At 37.7% G+C, this 23,606-nt stretch overlaps 1 protein-coding gene across 3 annotated transcripts in view; it reads left to right on the top strand.

Moving 5' to 3' along the window:
• Positions 1 to 17,137, top strand: part of CCNY (cyclin Y) — a 122,492-nt gene extending 105,355 nt beyond the window's left edge. For all 3 annotated transcript variants that reach the window (XM_017820216.1, XM_017820215.1, XM_017820217.1), the window contains 3 exons: positions 3,614 to 3,780; positions 8,310 to 8,472; positions 14,396 to 17,137. In XM_017820216.1, the coding sequence (XP_017675705.1) occupies positions 3,614 to 3,780; positions 8,310 to 8,472; positions 14,396 to 14,512 (447 nt within the window). In that variant the 3' untranslated portion in view covers positions 14,513 to 17,137. The remainder of the gene's footprint in view (positions 1 to 3,613; positions 3,781 to 8,309; positions 8,473 to 14,395) is intronic.
• The last annotated feature ends 6,469 nt before the right edge of the window (positions 17,138 to 23,606 follow it).

Raw genomic sequence — 23,606 nt, 5'->3', positions numbered from 1 at the left:
TTAGTAGAAATAAATTCTTTTTCATTTAGGTAAGTGAATTCTTAACAAAGGCAAATCACCAAATTGGTTTCTCTTATGATTAAATAATAGTTTGCTGATACTCCAAGTATAAAAGTCAGTAACTGAGAAATCTTAGTGTGAGTCTGTGGGAAGAGATGGAAAATAATAATCCAGTATTACTCTTCTGAAATCTTAACTCTGTGCACTGTATCTTCTGACCTGTGCTCAGTTATTAAAATGTCTCCAATGAGGTGCAACTCTTGTCCATCAGAGCTTGTTAGATCGATAGTCATGTAGAACCATGTGGTTCATTTCCAAATGCAGTAGACTAATAATGGAGGTATCAGACTCTGAGATATTGAGTTTGTAAGTAAAAATGTATTGATAGACCAATGTCCATTGGCATTTCCCCAATCAGAATTGCATTTTCATTTCACCTAGGAATTGAATTGTGGTAAAAATGAGTTTTGAATATTTTAGTGTTGTTGATATTAACACTGGGTTGTATTTGTTCTTTACAAGCTGGGAAAAATTCAGAACGATATGTTGTTTGACTGAAGCCACTGAAAGTTTTTGCTAATGTCACATCAGTAACTTTAGTCTATATAAGTAGTCTTGTTACCATTCTGTAAAAGTTATATAAACATATAGTCATAGAAGTTAGTGGGCAGTGATAAGTGTGATGAAGATGGGTCTTGGATGCTATTAAAGTGTTTGAGCAGAAGTAGCTGTTGAATTAAGGCAGAATAAATCTATGTCTTTTGGGGATTCAGCTTTCGAATGTTTAATAGAGCAGTATTGAAAAGTTTTGCCACAAAAGCTTACTTCCAGGCACTGCAAAGGATGAAGTAAATTGAAGAAAAGTAAAAATGTTGGATCAGCTTCAATTTGTTTTAAGCTTTAGTCCCATTTTTGGGCATGGATAGAGCTGTTAAAGGTGGGTGGAGGCAAATCATATTTTAACTTCTAGATACTAAAAGCTCATTAGTTCTAGTTCTGTAAAGGAATGCCTGCCAAAATAATCCAGAAGACAGGAGGTCCTCAGACTTTGTTAAAAAAAAAAAAAGAAAAAAAAATGTTCCTCACACTGTTTCTTCTGCATTTTTTTGTCTTTTGACATATAAGTAAATTTTTTGTAGCATTCTGGGATGCAAGTTGTAATATTCTTTTCTACTGTGATCTTTTAAAATTTGCATTATTATATGACTTCATGGCATCTAGTTCTAAAGGAATATAGAAAGTGTTTTGCTTTTGAAAATTAAGCAGGTGAAATTCATTACAACAGGCAAATACACTGAACCACATAATACACTCAGAATCCCAGTCTGACACAAACCCCATATTTAAGAAAATGACCCCTGTGTTTAAGACACTATTCAATGTGTAGACATAATTGCATTACAAATGGTATTTCCACATCTCACATTTACCATTACGGGGCCAACATTTTCAGTGATTTTTTTTTTTTTTTTTTCAAATGAGATGGAGCATGTCTGCCTGCATGTGTGGGAAGACTGGCTGGCTTTTGCCAGCAAAAGCAGGTGGTGTTCTCCCACCAGCCACGAGTTTGTTTGGGATGAGTAGCGTAGTGACTAACCACCCCACCAGCCTTCCTCTTCAAACAGGCTGAGAGCCACCTGGCCCTTCTCCAAAAGTCTGTACTGATTCAGCACATCTTTGCAGCGCCAGAAGCATCCCCTTCAGTAGTGAGTGCATGGCAGACTCTGCCTGTCCTACTCTGATATCCCATCAGTGGTGCTTGGGCTGATACTACATCCCACTAGGGCCTCGTGTATTGAAATGCTCCGAGATGAAACCAGCAGTCAAGAGCTCCATTTGTCAGGAATAATGAACTTTGGCACATCTGCATTGGAGACAGAGCTCACCTGGCTGTGTGTATGCTGCTGTTACAAGGTTGCTCTACATCAGCAGGGTGAGAGCTCAAGTATGTACCAGCCTAAATATCCCTGTCTGCAGTCAGTGGGTTCTCTCCAAACTAGAGCTAGAGAGAGCTAGAACAAAGACTCTGTGTGGGGCTGAGCGAGCTTGTTTGAAAGTTGAAGAAATACACTAATGTCTCAAAGATAACACTGATGCTGTCACAAGTCCTAGATTACAGTGAATTCCCACATTAGCTGAGGACGTTGATGAACTTTTATGAAGGTTTGCTGCAAGAAGAAGTCTTAGCTTCTTCTGTCTTCTCTTACTTGAACACATGCACTTAAAACCTAAGACTGAGTCAAGGAGGCTGCAGCAAGTGAACAAAAGAAAATGCTCTTTTAGTAATTACAAAAAAGGAGTTGAAAGTTATGCTAAGTGCCTTTCTGCTGGAGAGCTATTTATCATCTTCAGTTTTATCCAAGGATGATACAGAGCCTCATTCCAGCAAACAGTATATCTGGAGTTAAGCCCAAGTTCTCACCAAGGAAGTCAAACCATTCTGTGATTCTATGTCTTTCTTTGCAATATAATTCTCATCTGTTTACTTTTTTTCTCTAAATGCCTTTGAATTTGAGCCCACACAAAATCCTTACTTAGTTTTCTTTTTTCTTTTTTTTTCTTTTTATTTTCTCTCTCTTTCTAAGCTAGAGCTGCATGTAAGAAAGGATGTTATTTTCTGATTTTTGTATGGTTTTTGTATCTGTAGATGTATCTGTATGTTTTTTGTATCTGTAGTATTCATTAAAGAAATCTACCAAAACTGGATGTGAAAAATTGAAATTTAAAAGGTTTTGCATTTACAGTGAGAAGTCAAAATCTGCACTGATGTGAAGCAAATTAATTTCATTTCCTAATTTGAGTGTCATGATATTATGGCTTCCATAGGCTTTCTGCTTATGATTCTGCCTGTGTTAGCACAGTGTGTTGCTTTAAAGAAGTTTTTTGCTTTCCAAGGACAATTCCAAGGAATACTGTTTGTTTGTAATTCAAGGAGCAGTTTTGCTTGGAAAGATTACAACTTATTTTGTGCAATATAGAGTGTAAGGGGGTTGCTTACACAGACTGCCTGGAAAACAGAAGGCAACCTTTTACACAGAACCTTCAGGTAGTGCAGACTCTGGGGAGATCCATGTGCAGCCTATTTACTGAGCATTGTGTTTATGTGGTCTCCCAATACCAAATTTTGTACATCAAAATCTTCTCAGAGTGATACTCTAAATAAAAAGACAAACCTACATTTTTAGTAATGGGCTTGTAATTTTGTGCTTAAATACTGTTTTGCCTTCTTTGCGAAGAAATTTTTGAACTATTAGTGATATTTTGTTTTACAGTATTATAAGATAATGGTAAGGTTTTCTTCAGCATTAGGGTGGCAGGCAGGAGCAAGTCACAGCTAAAGAAGAAATGCTGTAATCGGGAGTCTGACATCTGGCCTTTTGAAATGGTTAATAGCATCAGAAAGCAAAGGCCAACTAAAATGGATTTATCACATCCAGTTATGAGCTTGTCATAATGTATACATTCAAACTTACAACTTTTATAATAAAAGAATCTTCTTGAGACTGGATTACTGTCTTAAAATTACCACTATGGGTTTGTGAGAGTAGTTTTCTTATCCATTTATACTTAATGTCAAAGTAGATCAAGTCTTGATTTTAATGTGTTTCCACAGGTATATCTTGAAAGACTTTTAACTTATGCAGAGATAGATATTTGTCCAGCAAACTGGAAGCGAATTGTACTGGGGGCAATTCTGCTGGCATCCAAAGTTTGGGACGACCAGGCAGTGTGGAATGTGGATTACTGCCAGATCCTGAAAGATATCACGGTCGAAGACATGTGAGTGCAGTTTGTTTATCTTTGTCAATGAATGCCAGGATCTATGTGTATGAGGGTGACAGGAAGTTCTTTCATAAATTATATGAAGTTTGTATATTTGTGTTGATCTAAACATGGTAAATGCTGATAGATGGCATGAGGTCTACTTGGCAACTGCTTACATGAAAGACGTGAATTATTTGTGTTTTCTGGTTGAAGTGTATTTTTCCACTGGATGTTCATGCACAGTAATGAAGACAGATTTGCAGAATATTTAAATGTATATGATTTGACAAAAATCCCCACGTCCAATGGACCTGCATTTATTCACTTCAGCATCATTTACGGTCATGCTAATGTTCCATACAGACAGTAGACAAACATGTAAAGCAGGAAAAAAATTGTGATCCTAATGACCCTTAGATAATCACCCACTTATTTATTGCCGTTCTTCAAAATTGATGCTTTTGAGTTTTGAGGTTTTTTCCCTCCTGTATCCTGCTGGATTAGTTTCCAAGGTGTTAGAAATACATTATTTTAAGTTGCAAATGGGAAAAAATTCCATTTTTCCATTTTTTAAATAGATGGCATTCTTAAGTGCGTTTTTTAACAGCATACAGAATTCTGACATGTGGCTGGATATTCCAGTTTTATTGAGGGTACATTCCAACAGCAATAGAAAAACAACTGTAATAAGAACAAATACAATTAATATCATAATGTTCACAAATACTAGAATAAGTCTTCAGTAAATAGTCTAGTGCTTTTTTCGTTTGGTGGGTTAGCAGGTGTTATATATGTTGGCTGAAGTGCCCTGGGTCTGAATCATGTGCACATTCAGGGCTGAGTGACAGGCTGTGCACATTTTCTGAGATGCCCTCACCTGAGCTGGTTTTTGTGTGAGAACAGTGCTGGAAGGGCTGCAGCTGGAATTGGCACTGGTGCTGGGGGTGGCTGATCCCTCAACTGCAGCTTGTGTGTTCAGAGGGTGATGTTTCCAGTCTACTGGTGCACCCCTTTTTCATAAGAACCAGTAATAATAAAATTATTAAAAATATGTTTTAGTACAGTATCTACGTGTTTCAGAGCTCTTTGAAGCAGAGCTAAGTATCTGTAATGAAAACTATAGAGACTTGTCTGTACTTTAGCTCACTTCAGTCAGGATCACAGCCAATGGAGAGAGGTTGTTGTGGATAACCCCTCTGGGAGGAGGGTAAGGAGGGAAGTACATGAGAAGAAATGTTTATGCAGACAGAATGCTTTTTGAATCTCGGTTTGCAATCTCAGAGCAGTGAAAGGCCAAGTGTTTCTGCTACAGCAGCCCTAATTTAATTTCTTAATATTTTGCTGTATGTCAGTTTTATAGCTGGTCTAAAAATGATCTGTAAGGGAAAGGTTGAATGTTAGGAGTCAGCTGATTGTTTTAAATTAAGCATGCTCATGCACTGCTAGATAAGTCTTATAAATTCTGAGTAGCTGTCATTGCTCAAGCATTAGGAAAGTTATCTCTAAATCTTGTATTAACAAGAGATTTGTAATGAGGTGGGTGTTTTTTTTCCCGGAGTCAAAATGAAAAACACAATGCAAAACACTTGCATTACTGTGGTATGCTGTAGATACTTTCATTAGTTTGGGGGAAAGCTTACTTTGATATAGAGGTAGGAAATACCACGTAATGCCATTTCAGTATCTGTTTTAAAACATGTAAGCTACTTTAAGAATGGTTGATGATGCTTCTTTTCTGACATAGCCCAGACAGAATGAGGTTTACAGAATAAAAGGGGGAGAGGGAGATAATAGGGACAAAAACCAAAATCAGGCCCTTCGCATTTCTGTGTGTAATATTATTCCATGCAGAATAATTTGATAATGCTTCCTTGACTGTTTGTTTCCTAAATGATTTTTCTAAATTACTTTTTCCCTTGATCCTTTTCATGCTTTTGAGTTCTTAGTAGCAGTAAGAGTCTCCCTCCATTCGCTCTTCCTCCAAGGCAATCTCATTGCTTTTAAAGTATTTATGAAGCTGGGACATGACCTGAAGTGCTGAAAAGCTTGAAGCAGAGTGGCAGGTTAGACTGTGCCATATGACAATATTAACCAGAATGGTTATAAGTGTGAGTTTTGAAATTGCTGATTCTCAGGACTTTTCTTGAAGGCGGGTGATGAGTCATACTGTGGTGGTGTGAAAGGAAACAGAAAAAGAGGTTATTGTTTTTGACAAACACATGTGATGGTGCTACTGTTATAAGTTGCACTCGAGCTATATAACACCATTACTCATGTGGCAGACCCATATTAACATCGACCCTCTTTCTGTGCTGCACCAAAGCCAAAGTCCTTGGCCTTAAGGTTTTTAGCTTCTTAACCTTTTCTTAAAGATTTTAGGGTTCTCATGAACTGCAGAACCAGAAGCCTTTGGGGAGCCTGAGCTCTCTATATGGTACTTGGTGATCTGGTTCATGGGCTTTATGTTTAGGTCTCCCCCAGCAAAGATGTTGGTGCTTGTTGACTTGGTGCTTATATTTCTGCTGCCAGTTTTTCCAGTTTTTCCCCCTGCCCATCTGTGGTGTGCTGGATTTTTTCCTTCTTTCTTATTTTTCAGGTAGTTTGTACAGTACAGTATGATGATTTTGAAATGTCTAGCTCTAAGCAAGAGGGGGCCTTTCATTGTACTAGTAAGGCAGAAGAAGAGCTCTATGTCAAAATCTTCAGCTGCTGTGAATCATTCAGCATAAGTGTATCTTGCAAAACATGGTGCAGACCTTTCAGTGTTTTATAGGTCAGCATCAGTACAGTGGACTGTGCCTAAAAGCTAGTAGAGAACTTGGGAGTACTGAAATGCAGTGGGCATCTGTAGTCCTGTATGTAACTTTACATTGAATTTCTGTGTGAATTTGAGGAGTGCCCCAAGAAAGCATGTGCTAAAGCAGTCTCAGCTAGGTGTATGGTGGAAGAAGGATATGGTAGTTAGTTAAATTACATTAGTTCAAATAAAAAATATTTGTGTTTTTTTTCCTTTCTCAGCTGGAGTTAATCTGCTGACTTTCAGATCTGGGAGTTAGGGGATAGTAAGAATCTGAGGCTGTGTATTTTCCTTACAGATTTGAGGGTGCTCTTCAAAAGAGGTGCAGCCAATGTCTTTCACCTTTAAAACAGGCTGTGTGTTATCCATTAATGTAGACCCTTAGGCTTAACTTGCAGAAAATACCATCTTGGCAGTATAAAAGATAATATTCTGTATTTGTTCATAGACATCTTAAAATGTAAATTTTTTATTTGGATTTTTTAAAAGCTGCAATCTTCAGCAATGTGAATTCATGCCAAAGAGTCCCTGTCTAACTTTTAGTTAGTCTTTTAATGTTAATTAATATTTATCATGATGTAAACATAGAATTTTGGCAGAGAGAGAGTGAGGATAAAGAAGGACAATGATTATAATGTAAGAGTGATATAAGAGTAAAGAGGGAGAAGAAGAAAAATCATTCAGTGTTGAAAAACTACTGTGCCAGTACTTTTTACCCTCAGATCCCTCCTCTTCTGTTGCCAGCTGTGCAACCTCTATTGCACATTCCTTGCACACTTACACAGCAGTCAAAATGTAACTTAAAAGCAATATCAGAGTCAATGCCTGCTGGTAACAGAGCTGTGCAGTCACTGTGCTCTTCAGCAAACATCTTTCAGCGCCCATTTATCTTTTTTATTTCTCATATCCTGAAGTCACTGATTTAAATGTATCATATGTCCCTGCATAAATATTATGTAGGATATCTAGTTACTGTACAATTGATGAAAATTTCCATTCCTTAATTTTATTGGTTGGCTTATTTCTCAACATACTTTTTAAGGTACCAGTGTAGGTAATAACATTGCTATACCAAAGCTTTACAGAGTGGGAGCTCAAATAAAACCTCTCTTCCTATAAGGTATTTTGACAAACACATTTGTTTTAGGTACTGGAAAAGAAATAATCACCACTGTGAATTTTGGTTCTGTATCTAAGGGAAAAATTCATAAAAAGAGTATGCTGAAAAATTCAGGTTTCCTGTGACTAATTCTAAGTGATTGATTATGAAAGGCTGAAGGGAATAAATAAGTTCTCCAGTAATTTAGGTGTTAGAAAAATGTGCAGTATTTATAAGACATGTCTGACAAATTTAGGGCATGTGTATGTGTTGTTTTGGCATAGCTGTGTGTGCAGACCCACCTAGTGGAGGTACAGCAGAAACTACGAGAACTTTTTTTCCTGCCAGATTTTCTTTCCCAAACTGTATTAGCTAAACTGATAAAGGTGCCCCTTTCACTAGCAAAACTTTGTGCCTGGACTTGATTGGCATCACAGTAGCAGCTGCAAGGTGCAGCATCTCTCCTATTCCTCACTGGCATACATACGCCAATACAACTTGGTAGGGTAGGTCAAACCTTAGGCTGGGATAATTGCATCTGGCAAGAATAAGAAATGAACTTCGTTTATACTATTTGCAATTTAAAGTAAAATTACATTCTGAATGCTTAGTCTGAAACATGTCTTCACATTTATCTTCTTTCTACAGGAATGAGCTGGAACGCCAGTTTCTTGAGCTGTTACAGTTCAATATTAATGTTCCCTCCAGTGTTTATGCCAAGTATTATTTTGATTTGCGTTCCCTGGCAGAAGCAAATAACCTGAGTTTTCCTTTGGAGCCCCTCAGCAGAGACAGGGCATATAAACTTGAGGTAAGACACTTTCTTTTTAAAATGCTCAGTGTTAAATATATAGAGGGATTTGGAACTTCTGCGTTGTTTCTCCCTTCTTCCATCTTTTCCCAGATACTCCCATGACATATGAGAGTATTTTGTGCCCTATTTTCATCATGGTTTTATTAGTGCCTTGAGTATTGCTGGCTGTGGGAACAGCAGTTGTCTGAATTTGCTTCATACCTTGTCTTGCTTTCCATTTCTTTTTCAATTGCAGTTGTCTGTATTGGCCTTGTGAAAGTACCCACAAGTTTTATCATAACTCTATTCACAGTCTAGTTTTGTGTGTTCATTTGGTTTCTTAAAACCGATTATCCACATTAAAGGACAGAATATTAACAAGTGTTGCTGCAAATAGCTATTCCATGTTCTTGTTATCTGCTGCTGATTCACTTCATGTGGATCCAAGTCTGTTATCTCCTGTGGTGTTTCTCTCAGTAATGGCAGAACAGAAATGAGCACATGCCTTTAGTGAATAAATCATGACTGCTTATGAGACCTGAATATACCATATGCCAAAAGCACTATGTTGGTCTAGGCCTGTGAAATGCTGGGCACTATACAGAATACCCACAGACACAGGAGGAATTTAAATCGTCAGCTAATTGTGGGCCCTTTGCAAGACTGGAATATACTTTTCCTGATTTTTCTGGTATGTTTCTCAAGTGCATTATTGCATGAGTGTGTGCACATTTCGTTACTAATTTTGAAGATTTTCATTAGATGCTGACTGCTTTTAACATAACACGTCTTTAATTACATAACATCTTTGCAGTAGGGGTTGTTTACCTGTGGTTTAGAGTGAGCCTTGCATGCTCTGAAATTCCTAGTGCTCCTATAAAACAAGCAGGCAGTACTGTGCACATTTTTGTGGGGGGAAGTGGTGCGTGGGAATGTTAATTGTCTTGTTTGTGACTTCAGTGGGAACAAGAAGTGTTGGAGAAAGAATCAAAGCAAATTTTACTAGATTTCTCATTCTTTCTAAATACTCTTTCTAAATTTCACAGGTAGCTCCAATAAGAATGTAACTCAATTCTGTGTATGGAGTGTGATCTAAATTTGCATCAGATTTTGTTTATATTAAAGAGAATATTAAAAAAAAAGAAAAATAATTTGGTTTGTAATCTTAAATGAAAAAGAGGAGAGGTGATTTACTGAGGCATGGGGGTCTTGATAATAAATGCCATTTCATATCTTAAAATTAAATGAATTACTTTTTGATTTAGCACACAGTTTCTTAACACTGTCAGTCTATATCACATACAGTGTATAATAGCAAGTTACAAATGAAGGTGACAGTGATAGCTCCTAAAACCTTAGAAGAAAAGAAAAATAGGAAATGACTGTAAATACCCAGAGAATACTGGTGATTCTTCTGTACTAACTAAAGAAAAGGCATATTTAAAAAGAATTAATGGAATATTTTTTCAATAAACCTGTATTATTAAAAATTTCCCCGTGTTGAGGATGCTTTGTGCTGCCAGCAGAAGTTGGCTGTAAATAACCCTTCTAGTCAGAGAATGTCTTCAGGGCAGAGAAAGAGTATCTGCTGTAAAACCAACTTGGTCTGCCACCTCCTTGCCTCTGTTCTGTGGCCAGAAGGGAGGGAACTGCCTTGTTCCCTGGCAGTACTTGGTTGTCATTAGTGTGCCCTTGAAACTACTTGACAGCATAATTTATAGCCTAGTTCCCTGAACACAGTTAAGCATTTAGCTTGCCAAGAGTTATCAAAATGCATTTGCAGCACTTCTCTAGGTCTCTTGTGTGCTGTTCAGACCAGAGTTCTCCGTTTTTAAAACAGTTGCTTGGATTGTCAAGTGGAGTAGATGTAGTACCACACAGGCTGTGATATTTTTGATACTGAGGGAAAAGCTGCAGTCTGTGATGAAAGACAACAGCCTTGTAGCAAATGTACACATTCAGTGGAAGGATTTGCCCTGTCTGGTAAACCGAAAAGACCTTGCTCAGTCCCAGGATTTAAAGCAACTTATTTACTGGCATGGGAGATCACAAAAGGTCTTGCATAGAGAAATGGTAACGCTATTATGCTTTTTTTGCTACTTTTGCATTTTAAAGGTATTTTATGTATCTAAAGCAAGAGTATTAGATCTGATGTGGCAGAATCTGCATTACAATTTCTGCAAACATCATGAGGTTGACACATCTGTAATAGAAAAAAAACGCCTTAAGAAGACCAAGGGCAGTGCTAGTGAATACTGTTCCTCATCAAATGGAAATGTTGGAAAAGATCCATCAGCTTAGAGGTGTTATGAGACATTGCAATACTTGTTAAAAATTACATCGCTTTCTCAAGCATCTGCAGTGGATGCTTTTCCTTATTGATGTTCTTACAGTTGTCACTTAAGAAGCAGCTTTGTCTTTTAAATGACTTAATGACAGTAATTTTTTCTTACCTTTCATTAGTCTGTGGACTGAAATGTCCTGGAGTTGTTACACCAGTCCACCTAGTAGTCAGAAACCATTTTTACGACGCTTCTTGGGTTTTTTCCTGTTGTATGGAATCAAGCAAGTTAAAAATGGCAAATAACCTTTTATTACATCATCTAGTGTGTCCACCTGCCAGTGCAGTTTGTTCCAACCAGCATATGTTGTAGTGTGTTTTCTTCTTCCTTTTAATTATGTCAAATGTCAAGGCTTCCTTTGCTTCTCCTGAGGACTATTTGCTAATATGGGAGATTTTTCTGCCAGGAAGGTTTTGGATGTCCAGCCTTAATCCACTATTTTGTAATTTCCTACTCTCACACTTGGTTATTATCCCATGTGCTGAGCTAAATAGGAGTCAGATTATCCTCTTTGGGGTAAGTACACAAAATGTGCCTACCCTACTGCTGCTTGTGATCTTAGCACTGTGCTTGTTTCAAGGCTGGATTTTGTAAGAGCATTCATTAGTGCCCTCCCAGTTTAACTGTATGTTGTCTGAACTATTTATTGTTAGGATGGTACTTGAGCACATAGTTCAAACCCTTTGAAGTACATGCTATATTGTCTTGGCCCTAGGAGATACAGTTCTATAGATCAAACAGACAAAAAAAAGGGAGAAAAATATGTAAGTTACAAGTAGAGAAGTGTCTTTATATCTCTTCAGCTTCGCAGTGTCGCAGTGACTGATTGCAGTCTTGTGTGTTTTGTATGTTCAGATCCCTCTTATCCAAGAAGCAAAGGGAAAGCAAAACAGAGCAAAACTCGCCTTCTCTTTTAAGAGTAACCAATTGCTTTTTCTTTCATGCTCTGTAAATTAAGAAGAACCATCATCATAACAATACATTTTCTTCATATACAACTTTTCCAGACTTGGTGCTGCCTGTCCCTGCTGTTTTCTCTGGTTTGTCAATTAGTGGAGGCTGTGCAGCACTCACAGTTGTGTGCCTTTGTGCATTCCTGGTAGTGAAGCCATAGCCAGCCATGCTGCTTTCCTGCCCTGCACAAATGTGCATGCAGCCAATATTTACACTACTACTACTACTTGCTACAACTACTACTACTACTGCCATTCTCCCATCTCCTTTCACCTTACTCGTCCCCTTCTCCAGTGACAAATTCTCATCTAGATTCACATAACTCAGCGGAGGAACTGACTTTAGTTCTGGGTACATACATATAATGGAAGAATATATATGTATTCATTCTTGCTGATTACATATATTTCAGTCAATTCCAACAAAATTTCACTTGATGGAATAGTGTTTCTGTTTTAAATAATGTTTTGATTTCATATGAGAAATGGTCCCTTGCAACTGTCAAAAAAAATTTTTTTCCTAGCAATAAAAGCAGCAGAAATCAGATGACAGAAAGGTGTTTATAAACTATCTGGATATATTTTAACTGAAAGACAATAATAAATATTTACAGTTTTCTGCTTTTGTTTTGTTTCCCCATATGTTACTCTAAAGTTGATTAACTACCTTGCCCAATAGGCTCCAAATGTCAATTCTGTAAATTACTTGCAAATGAAAAGGCACCTTTAGGTTCAGAAGTGCTTTAAGTGGGAGTCACTGTGTTTCTTATCCATACGATTAATCAGCATAGCCTAGAGATTCAAAATATTAAATGCCACTTCCAAGCAAAATTTCGTTTTGTCTGACCAAGTCCCAGAACAGAAATTTTCCTGTGAAGCAGGCAATTTTGAAGTGATTACCTTCTCTGACTGTTTGATGCCTAAAGTAGTAGTCTGATTTGGCAGCGAAAAGAAGCTGAGTTCCACCTCAGTGTACCTACCTGTTAAGCCATACCTTGGGACATTATTTCATGAATAAACACTTTTGACCTATTGAATTTTAAATCTGATTGAATTGCATAAACTCTTAGTCCATTAAGTTCCTGGTTAAATTAAATAAAATGTTATTAAACAGTTTTAAGTGAGTTAAATTATGGTCTAAAAGGCAATAGGAGTATTTGTGTTATTTTATTTTCTTGTTCTCTTCATGTGCACCATGAAAGAAGACTGTGTTCAAGAGTAGTCTTAATAAAAGGAAATTCAGTTTTCAACTGAAAAGTAGAAACTGGTCTCTTAGTGGTGGTGGTAGTTTTTATTGGTTTGGGGTTTGGGTTTTTGTGTGTGTGTGGTTTTGGAGTTTTTGTTTGTTTCTTTAGTTTTGTTTTATTTTTTAATTTAATGATGTTTTCTGGCTGGCTTGACCAAAGCATTAGGTGACCTTGCTCTCAGATGTGAATTGCGTGCTTCTGTCATACCTGCCTCTGGTTTTTGCAGGACTATTAAAATTAAAGGACTCTTCACTGCTACAACTCACTGTGCTGTAGAAATAAAGATCAAGAAAGAAAATGATGATCCATAGAGTCAGGCTGTTTAATTATTTGTAATGCCTTGTTTTATAATCAAACACTTGTACTGGGTTTGTTTGTACAGTACTTTTTATTAAACATCTTATCTTGAGATACCACTTGAAACCATTCCTGAGTAAATAAAAATACTGCTTTAGTTCATCTTATTTTTCAATTTGACCTTGAGTACTCCTTGCAGTGAGCTTTCTCTGCAGTTCTGCGTGTTTGATCACCAGAGATGACATCTCTACTGATGCCAACTGTAGCCTGTCCCAGCCGTATGAACTCTAATAGACAGGCTGGTTTAGGGCACAGTATATTTATGCATGTGAGGTCCATCATAAATACTTGTTTTAGACTTCACTAAAAACAGTAGGAGAAACATAAAACATTAAATTCAGTACAATATAAAGGGAGTCAGTGCTTGAATAATGTTTGTCTCTTTCTTTAAAAGGCTTTAAAATTGCTGTGTATTTGTAATGCAAATTAAAGTATTCCAAATATGAGTTACATTTTCCTCTGGCACTATGTAGGATAGCCTGATCACACAGAAATCACCACCTGCTTCCGAAAGGCAAATAAATATTAGCTCTGGAAACAAAGCAGGGCAAGTGTTCTGCCAGAGCATTTCTCAATAGAGAAAAAAAAAATCACTATGAAACTTTTTAGAAAATAAAAAAATTAAGAGCCATCCTCTTTATAAATTCTCCAAATATGCTTACATATTCTACAATTGTTTTATTAAGTTTTCTGCAATTTTTCACTGATGAAGTGAAAAATTCACTTCATCCCTCATGTTTTTCAGTTGCCTTGTAGCAGTGGATAAGCACTGTCAGCTCCCTCAGTGAGATTTGTGATGGTTAACCTGAAAAGAAAAGGCTTGGAATATGCTCTCTGAGTCCTTCAAAAGTGTAGGGCAATGCAAGTCTTTCTTTTAAGAGTAATGAACTGAGAGTGAGGGTCTGGGAACAAGCTCCTTCATGTGTTTTGCTTAATGAAGTGACTTCTTGCAATTCTACCTGTATGTAGGAATCTGCATTTAGCCTTACTTTACCTGTACAGCTGTGGGCAATGCAACTGAGGGTTTTTTCGTCTTTTACAGGCCATTTCTCGCTTGTGTGAAGATAAATACAAGGACTTCAGGAAAGCTGCAAAGAAACGGTCGGTCAGTGCTGACAATCTGACTGTGGTTAGATGGTCCCCTGCGATTATCTCCTAACAGAGGAGACTGGAATATTCCTACGGACGTACTGTTTCATCCATCCATTTTTTTCAGAGTGGGCTGGGGGCGGGGGGATAAAGAAAAAAGACTTTCGATTTTTTTATTTTTAAATCTGTCAAGCTGCCTTTACAGTGCCTCCCCATTGTGTAGCACACGAGTGAAAACCTACAGGAAGGAGAAGTGGAGAAATCCGTGTTCGGGAGAGATGATGAGCAACAATTTTTTTCTCACTTTCACTAACAGCTTTACACTTTTTATGAGGAAACAGCAAATCAGGTGCTTGAAAGAAGAAACAAAAAATGAAGTAGAGGCAGAAAAATATTTAAGAACTGTGCCATTTTCTATTATACTGTACTCATAAAGGGAAATGGCAGCATGAAAATAAACCATGTAGTCAGATGACTGTGCACTAGAGGAGAAGAAGTTGGGAGATTTCCATCTTAAAGATTTCTCTTAATATCTTTTTTGTTGTTGTTGTTGTTGGGTTTTTTTGCATTCCTCATTGCTGCTTCCCAGGATAAATTCTTCCCCTTGCACAGCAGGAAATACAAAGTCTGTATTTACAGTAGCACAAGCCCCTGGATAAATAGCATTGGGTTTTTTTCACTGCACTTTTCTCTGTAAGCTGTCTTATTAGCATTATTCTTCTTAATTATTATGCATATGTTACATTTCTTGTATGCCTTTTATTGTATTTCAAAAGAGAGAACTTGACCATAGTGCTGAACCAAAAGTGTGTACAGGGATCAGAAGATCTTAGTAATTTCATGATGTATTTTATTTATAGTCTACTTGGGTGTGTGTGCCTTCCTGAGTTCTTGGAATCATTTATTTTTCCGTAATATAAAGATACAGTTGTTAAAGTCTTGAGATGATGATGATAAGACTTGGGCCAAATCTCTGAAATTTGCAACAGATCTTGTGATCCTTTTTGCAGATTTTCATAGCATTAGAAGTTTAGCAGAATTCATTCATTTTGAGGGAGATTTTTTTTTTTTGTATGGCCTGACTAGTTCATTCCTTCACCTCCAGGTCCATTGTTGCAAGCAATATTCTCAATTTTTATATGTTTACTTTAAATCAAAGTGAGTCTGTTTGTATAAAATAAAAAATAATAAAAAAAATTGTTCTAATGAGAAGGCCTGTAGAAGAGCAGAATGGAAATCTTAACAAGGTATTTGTCACAAGGAGATTTGATTTGGAAGCTAAAATACAAACCCTCATGTTTTTCAGCGTAGGTGCTTATAGAAATTAAAAGTAACCGAACTGTGAACATAATTTCCAACTCTGATTATTAATCTCTTACTGTTGTTACTATTTCCCTCTTTACTGTGGCTGTTGCCCCCTTGGCAATTGAAAGAACCTTTTGTAGAAAATAACTTGTCAGTAGAAGCATATTTGCTTCGTAATGCCCCAGGGTGATTTTTTTTTCCCCAATTCTTTTTGCACAGTTTAGAAAGATACAGCGGAAAGCTCTCAGTTCCCTGAAATCCTTTCCTTGTGACTATCACTGAAATGAATGGCAACAGACGTCCCTGATTTATGCACTACTGTTGTAACCCATAAAAGATTCCATGTTTGTTTTGTTAAGCCCTATGGGCTTGTAGCAAACCTGGGGGCCCAGAGATGCACATTTGACTCCCAGAGCGATGCTAATCAGGTGCCTCCGGGCGGAAAGGCACCGACAGGTTTGAAGTAGTAAAACCAAACAGCTTTCTGTTAACTTTCTAATGTGATTTATGTAGTTTGAGACATGAAGGTTTCATCCATAAATTCTCCTGGTGTCCTTTGGGCCTTTAAAATAATCTAATTCTTGTCACTTCTTGTTGTGCCAATGCATCAGAACTGTGAGTATCCAAGTCCATTTTTCCCTTGAACATGGAATGTAAGGCAAGTGTTTATAACAAATTACAGCATTTGAAACCTCTTTACAGATAGTATCAAAAGGAACATTTTCAGAGCATTTGAAATTCATCCTTTATAAGCATAAATTTAGGCTTTAAAAATGTGTAAAATATTTTGATTTATCAACACTTTGCTAAACTATTTTCCATTTAACTTGATATCAGGAATATTGGTTTTATCCATTTCTGGGTGATAGAGATACGAACTTTGGATTATGTAAAGATATCAATGCATCTACTATAATTTTTGTGAAGTTTATTAAACTACTTTAAAGATTGTATAGTCTATTTATTGTATGTATGTACATACAGTCTGATACTTTAAAAAGTGGATTCCGTAAAACCTGGCTCAGTCTTGTTTAGACTATTGAATATCGTTTTAGCCTTGTGCACTGGACTCTACCTCTGTATAGGAGAATTTTCCATATTCTTAATTAGTACTGACTCTGTGATTAACTTGGTTATGTTTCTTGCACTAAGAATTAAAAAAAAAATCTGCTGTAAGTGTGGATTTTTTCTTTAGTTTTTGCCATATGAATCCTCTACATTTAGATGGATGTTTCTTTCCCTCATGGTTATAGAATAATTCTTTGCTTTTTCTTTGGTTTGTTCCAGGGTTGCCAAAAATACAGTACCTGTCATTAAATCTGAATGAGTGTCTTTTGTTTGCAAGGTATTCTATGCCACGTTATTAAAAAAGAATTATTATTTAGGATTATGTTGTGTTTAGTGTAGTTTTTTAAGCATTACTGTGTGGGAAATGCCATTGCAAAGTTAGAGAATCACCCTGGATGTGAGAAGGGAGGAGAACAATATAGCATTTTAATTAACAGCACAAATACATTGTGTTTTGCTGTAAATGTTTTCTGGATAAAGGTTTTCATTATTGCTTTGGTCACCGACTCAGAAATGAAAAGGTGTGGGAGATATAATAAACCTGTCCCTTCAAGCATCATTGTCTTAATGAATTATTTTTATATGTTGAGCCAGTGGGACACTTGTTTGGTCCTTTATGCATTGGTAATTGGATCAATATTACATCTGTATGCAGCCCAGAGATGTTTCCCTAATTCCTCTTTCCATCTGCAGACTTGTTTATATTTGATTTGCTGTTTATATTTTATTGTTTGTCAGTGATATATATCATTCTGACAGACACTGTTCCCTGGGACTTGAGAGCACTGGAGTCATGGGATAAAATACAAGAATAAAACAGTCAGATCACCTATTTCCACCTGCCACAAACCCAATCAGTCTTTCAAATGCTATACGTTTTCTTTTGCTAAAAACATACAAAATCCTGATAGCAAAGTAATGGTATCCTTTTCAGTAATTGTTTTTTGTTTGGGTTTGGGTTTTTTTTTTTGAGAGAGAGAGATCAGCATATATGGCTTAGTTACTGTTTACATTTATGGAGGCTGAACTAAGACTTTGTTTTTTAACACCTCTTTCTCTACTTACCAGCTTTCCTGATGACAGAAACCTTAACTAGAATATACAGATTAGAAGTAGCAAAAACCTCATCAGAAAAGCGTGATGGCGTAATGGTGGCAGATGACAAAATGACATCTGGTAGTGTTGGCTATATATAAAAATAGCAGTATGTGGGAAGGGATGTAGGAACTGAAAGGGCAGAAAAAAACCCCTCAGATCTTAACAGCTGAAGCAGCAAATTATTTACAGTCATCCTTGGTTGGTAATGAACGTTGCATTTTGCAATGACATGTTTAAACTCGTAATTGAAGTGCTGCACATCCACTGCAGACTCATATTGCTCTCTGCTCCTGCTAGGTCTTCATATGGAATTCACTTAACCTAGCTTTTAGCACTTTCCTCACTTCTGTTTCAAACGCATTTTTCTGTAATCAGAATTGTACTTTTTTCACTTGAATTGACAGTTGTTGACAACATTTGCCTACTCTGCAGTGGAGTTGTCATTTAGTGTCTCTAACAGGTTCTGAGGAACCAACTCAAATATAAACACAAACATACCTATGTGAGTGCAACCTAGATGCACATGGGAGTGTATCTACCCCCGAAGTGCAGTAAGTGTCTTTATGTCTTTCTGCTGAGGGTTTTTTCTTTTTTTCTCTTCAACTGAACTCCACCTTGAAGAAACCACAGAACTGATGAGACTTTGATTTGCATAAACTAAAGGTAATGATTGAAAATACGTGGCAACCAGTGTTTGGAGAAAGTGCTTTAAAAAGGGAAACAAGATTTAGAAGAAAAGCTGCTGATTGTAAGGAATCAATAGCAGACATAGATTAGATGCTGAAAAGGATTGTTTAATTGTGTGTGTGAACCTGCTTTTCTGGATCTTCTTACAAGAATCCACAAAAAGTAACTGATGAATTGCAGAACCACTGCTTGAAAATGACTGAATGCATTGAGGGCAGTGAGATACTAGAACAGGTTGCCCAGAGAAGTTGTGGATGCCCCATCCCCGGCAGTTTTCAAGGCCAGGTTGGATGAAGCCCTGAGCAGCCGGATCTAGTGGAAGATGTCCCTGCCCTTGGTGGGGGAATTGGAACTAGATGATCTGTAAGGTCCCTTCCAACTCAAGCCTTTGTATGATATGATGATTACAGCCAAGAAAGCCTTGCTTGAGTTTACTTCTGTTGCCTGGCCTGGATCATTGGGCTTTTCCCATTAAAGAAAGAGGCCAACAGGATGGCAGATTGAAGAAAGGCAGGTGACAGAGCAGTACAGGTAGACTGCATTTCTTTTGTTCCTTCTAGAATAGTTGGTCTGATGCAATTTTTTGTGAAAAAGAGAGTTGTTTTTTCATGCCCTTTATACCATATGTTTCAGCATTATCAGCAGAGACTATTAACTGTTACAGCTGGAGATATTCTTTGGTGATGATATTCTAAGCAAGCTCCTTGGTGTGGTGATAGGTGACAGTATACCTGTGTTTCCTGTATGAGTTGTCCAGAATCGCTGTAAAGAGTTTGTAAAGCTCACTCAAGGCTCTGGGCAGTATCTTTTGGGAAGATGTCAATGGTCCCTATAGATAGATGGTTTAGGAAGGTGTCAATGGTCTCTATAAGATGGAGAGCAGCAAATGACAACAAAATGTCAGAAATTGTATGTTGTGAAATACAATTTCACAATGTACTTACATAATTTACTTAATGTACTTACATAATTTAGTTCAGACCTTTTTTCCTTGCATCTCTGACACAGGCTGGGATGCTGTGGTAACTAACACAGTAGAACTTTGAAGCTGGAAAATCTCTGGAACTAGCACTGCCACCCCTTTGAATTCGCTGGCAGTGAAGTGAATCCTCAAAAAGCAGATGAAGACTTACTAATGAGGGCTTAACTAAACAGGCATTAGAGTAAGACATCACCTTCACCTAAGAATTCCACGGTATGCTTAAATCTGGAGCTAATTCTTCCCTGCATGTTTTCTTGCTTCACTGCCTCTGGGTTTTCCTGCGCCTTTATTTTAGATGGTAATACAAATTATTCTCCATGGAAACAGTATCTTGGGAACTGGCAGCTGTGGTACACTTGCTGTCTTATATTGAAACAATACAGATCATCTTGTGGCCACACACTTTTGTTCACGTATTTCAGGCAGGTGAAGCATTCTTCTGTAGAAAAAGGAAAGGCCAAAAAGATGGGGATTGATGTGCTAGAAGGGTTATGAGGCACAACTAGGTGTGCATTGTTTTAAAATAATCCAGGAAATAAAGATGGGAAAATATACCTGAAGTAGTGTGATGATGTTTAATTTCTTGGGTAAAGAGCTTAAGGAATTATTGTCTTCCTTCAATGGGACAGGATATGCAGATTGTTTTGCTATAGATCCTAGGAGGAGGAAGACTAGACTGTGCTGAGCAAAATGGCACAGAAGAACTTGTAAAATGCATACACCAGATAACATGATGGACATGCATGAACATCATGCATTAGAAGGCAGAACTATCTTGGTGTTGATACACGATCTAGCAGTGTTTGGAAAGTATTGGCGGTCACCTTACTTACATAAAAAGATCCTGTTCCTTTTGTGGCTTCACAGGAAAGGGTCATCCTGCGTAGGCAAAAGCTTAGTACACTTTGTCAACTACTAGAATATGATCAGTAATATTTGGAGTAGACTTTACCAAAAAAAAAATAAAGACAAGGTAGAAGAGCTCCTGTTAAGAACAAAAGCTGCAGAGTGTAACGTGGTGCTGCTGTGGGGCTTCTTTGCTATGAATGTTGGGTAAAGAGAGGGGTAAAGAGAGTCTCCTGTTTGTGACACTTTCCAATACCTGTCAGTGACACTTTGAAGTCACAGGGTGGGAGGGTGAGAAAAATTGTAGACAATACCTCCCCAAATAAAAAACAACCCAAAGCCAAGTCCACTGTAGTTAAGTAATTCTGCATTATCCATAGCATAGTTTTGAACAGAGAGGGAAAATTATCTTCCAACTTATTTATGTAGTTGCTTTGCACAGAAGTGAAAATGGTATAAATGTCTCAATCACCACCAGCATTTGTACTATTAAATATTTAACTTGCTTATTACTGACAACAGGTTTGTATCTTACATTTTACCGTAGGAGTGAGTCCACAGTTTGAATGTGTACTCTAGCAGTCTTTTATAGGGCACCTATTCTAAATCTGTCCTTTGAGAAACTAGAGGAATGGTTCTTGTAACCTAGGAAAATATTTGGGTGTATCTTGATCCTTCTGAATACTGTCAGGTAAAGTGTTTGCCCAGTTCTGCTTGGATTTAAGACTTTGGATCAATTATTCCTTCAGCTGAAGTATTTATTCAGAAATAAATATTACAAAGCATAGAGGCACAGTACTGAATTCATGTAGAGAAATTACGGTCATGTCACCCTGACACTGAGCTTCAGTGAACAAAGGACTGGCCTGATTCTTCTGCTTCCCCATTTAATAATGAATCTCAGTGAAAACATTGTCAGTGTTTCTGACCTATGAGAAATCTAGACCATGAAATCATTGCTTTTCTGTGGTGACCTGTCATTGCGGTACATCAGAAAGGCTTTTTTTGTTCTGCTCTCTTTCGCTGGCATGTGGCAGAACAAAGTTGTTCTGCCCCTTAAAGCATGCAGATAGCTAAACCACGTGTTAGCTGGATCTGTGTGCTTAGATGTCTGATACCCAGCTGCAATATTTTCATTTTAACTTTTATAAAGCAACTTTCTTCTAGACAAAGAAACCAGGGCAAGAAGTCAGTTTTAAATTTTCTATGAAATACATAGATTGAAAATCAGCATCTTAATTTTTCCATTTTGGATTTTTTTTTTGTAATTTCAGGCTTGACCTAAATTTTCCATGACAATTCAGTATGGGAGTGTGCATGCGAGCATTTATTTTTGGTTTTAATTGTATCAGATAAGGAATTTCTGTGGCATTTCCTAATAGAAAAACCAGTTATTTTAAATGTCATTTGAACCTGTTGTTTGTCCCCCTGAGGAATGCATTTATCTGGATTCTATGAATTACTAAGAATAGGTAAATTCAATGATACAAGATTGCAGGTTTTGGCCCTGCCCTTCATCGTGTTACATGAACAATGAACATTTTACAAATCACCAATATTTGTAAGAAATTTTACAAGTTTCCAATACTTTCAGTATAAACTCAGAGATTCAGAGGATTGAGGGCACAGGGAACAGAAAAAAACTGTGACTTTGATTTCTTCAGCAGACTCTAATCTGTCTCCGTCAGCTTTTTTTCTTCATAAAGTGTCCTTACAAAAAGTTTCAGCATCTGTTGCCAAATGTCCTGTGTTCTCCTGAATGCAGGATTGCTCAGGATTTGAACAGAAAACCCCAACCCTGTCAACACTTTATAAGACCTGAGATACACTTGCAGGGAAGTTGGGCTGAAATGCAATATAACATGGTAATGCAGGGGAGTGGGGGAAAAGGGCTGAGGCAGCACCGAGGCCGAGGAAGCAGGTGAGGAGGTCAAGGTTCCCATGGTGGCCACAACACAGGTTTCTTACCCTCGTCCTTGCAGCCTGAAGGCTGAGCTGCCACTCCTGGGCATTGAAATCATCAAATTCTGCAGATCCATGCTGGTTTGTGTTACCAGTTTATGTACACAAAACAGTGAAGTGAAATTGGGTCTGTATGGTTGGGCAGCCCCAGTGCATCTCTAACCTAACACAGATTTGCAGCTCTGCATCCATCTGATGCATTGGCCTCCCCATCTTGCCTGGCCTCCTCCTGTGTTGTACCTGTCACCGTGGGCTGTGCCAGGTCTCAGGACCTGCATGCTGGCCAGAGCTCTTGGCATTTTTATGCAGACCTAATTGAGTCTCCTCCCTGCTTCAGTAGCTGACTTTTGCATTAGCAGCAATGCTGCTCTTAGTGTTAGATTGGTAACATGGAATTTGGAGGCTACATCAGAAACTGCAAAATCTTTTCTTTTGCTGTTCAGAGCAGAGCAGGATTGGTAGCCAGTGGGTTTTCATAGAATCACAGAATCATAGAATGGTTTGGATTGGAGAGGAACTGTAAAGGTCATCTAGCTTCAAAACCCCTGCCATGTGCAGGGACACCTTCCACTAGTCCAGGTTGCTCAAGGCCCCATCCAGCCTGACCTGGTTTCTTTGATTAATCTGCAGATAGTTCAACAGTGCATATAGTGGGCTTTGTGCATTAAATCAGTGACCAGAGAAGATGGAAGTCTCATCATTTACAACTGTGTAACAACCACCTGCCCCAAGAGCAGAGGCAGAGCTGAACCAAAACACCGAGCTCACCCAAGGCACTGTTAGGTACTCAGGGTTATTTCATCAGTGTTAGAGGAGTTGAAACCTTTAAACCTGAGGGATGAATCATATAATTGCTGAACATAGTAAGGGGGCACCTGACTTGAACCGAAAATTGCCATTGCCTACTTCCAAGCATTGCAACCTGGGACAGGAATTCCTGCAAATCAGAAATAGGCATCTAGGGGATTCTGCCACAAACCACTAAAGGGAGGGGGAGTCAATATATGAGTAGCTGTAACAATAAAGTGAAACCCTTTATCTTCCTGACTAAGTGTGGAGAAACCACAGTATTGCTATGGGGGAATGCAGATTAAACATGTCCTGAAAAACTCATGCTGATTTTCAAAGATGTAAGGTGCTATAACATTTCAAAATCTATATTTTTGCATATAAATTGATTTTGTTATTGAAGGGAAGTTCAGTCATTGTAGATATA

The sequence above is a fragment of the Lepidothrix coronata genome, unplaced genomic scaffold (genome assembly GCF_001604755.1).
Source record: "Lepidothrix coronata isolate B3197 unplaced genomic scaffold, Lepidothrix_coronata-1.0 Scaffold80, whole genome shotgun sequence".
Classification (NCBI taxonomy): Eukaryota; Metazoa; Chordata; class Aves; order Passeriformes; family Pipridae; genus Lepidothrix; species Lepidothrix coronata.
This window is presented reverse-complemented; position numbering and strand designations above follow the sequence as displayed.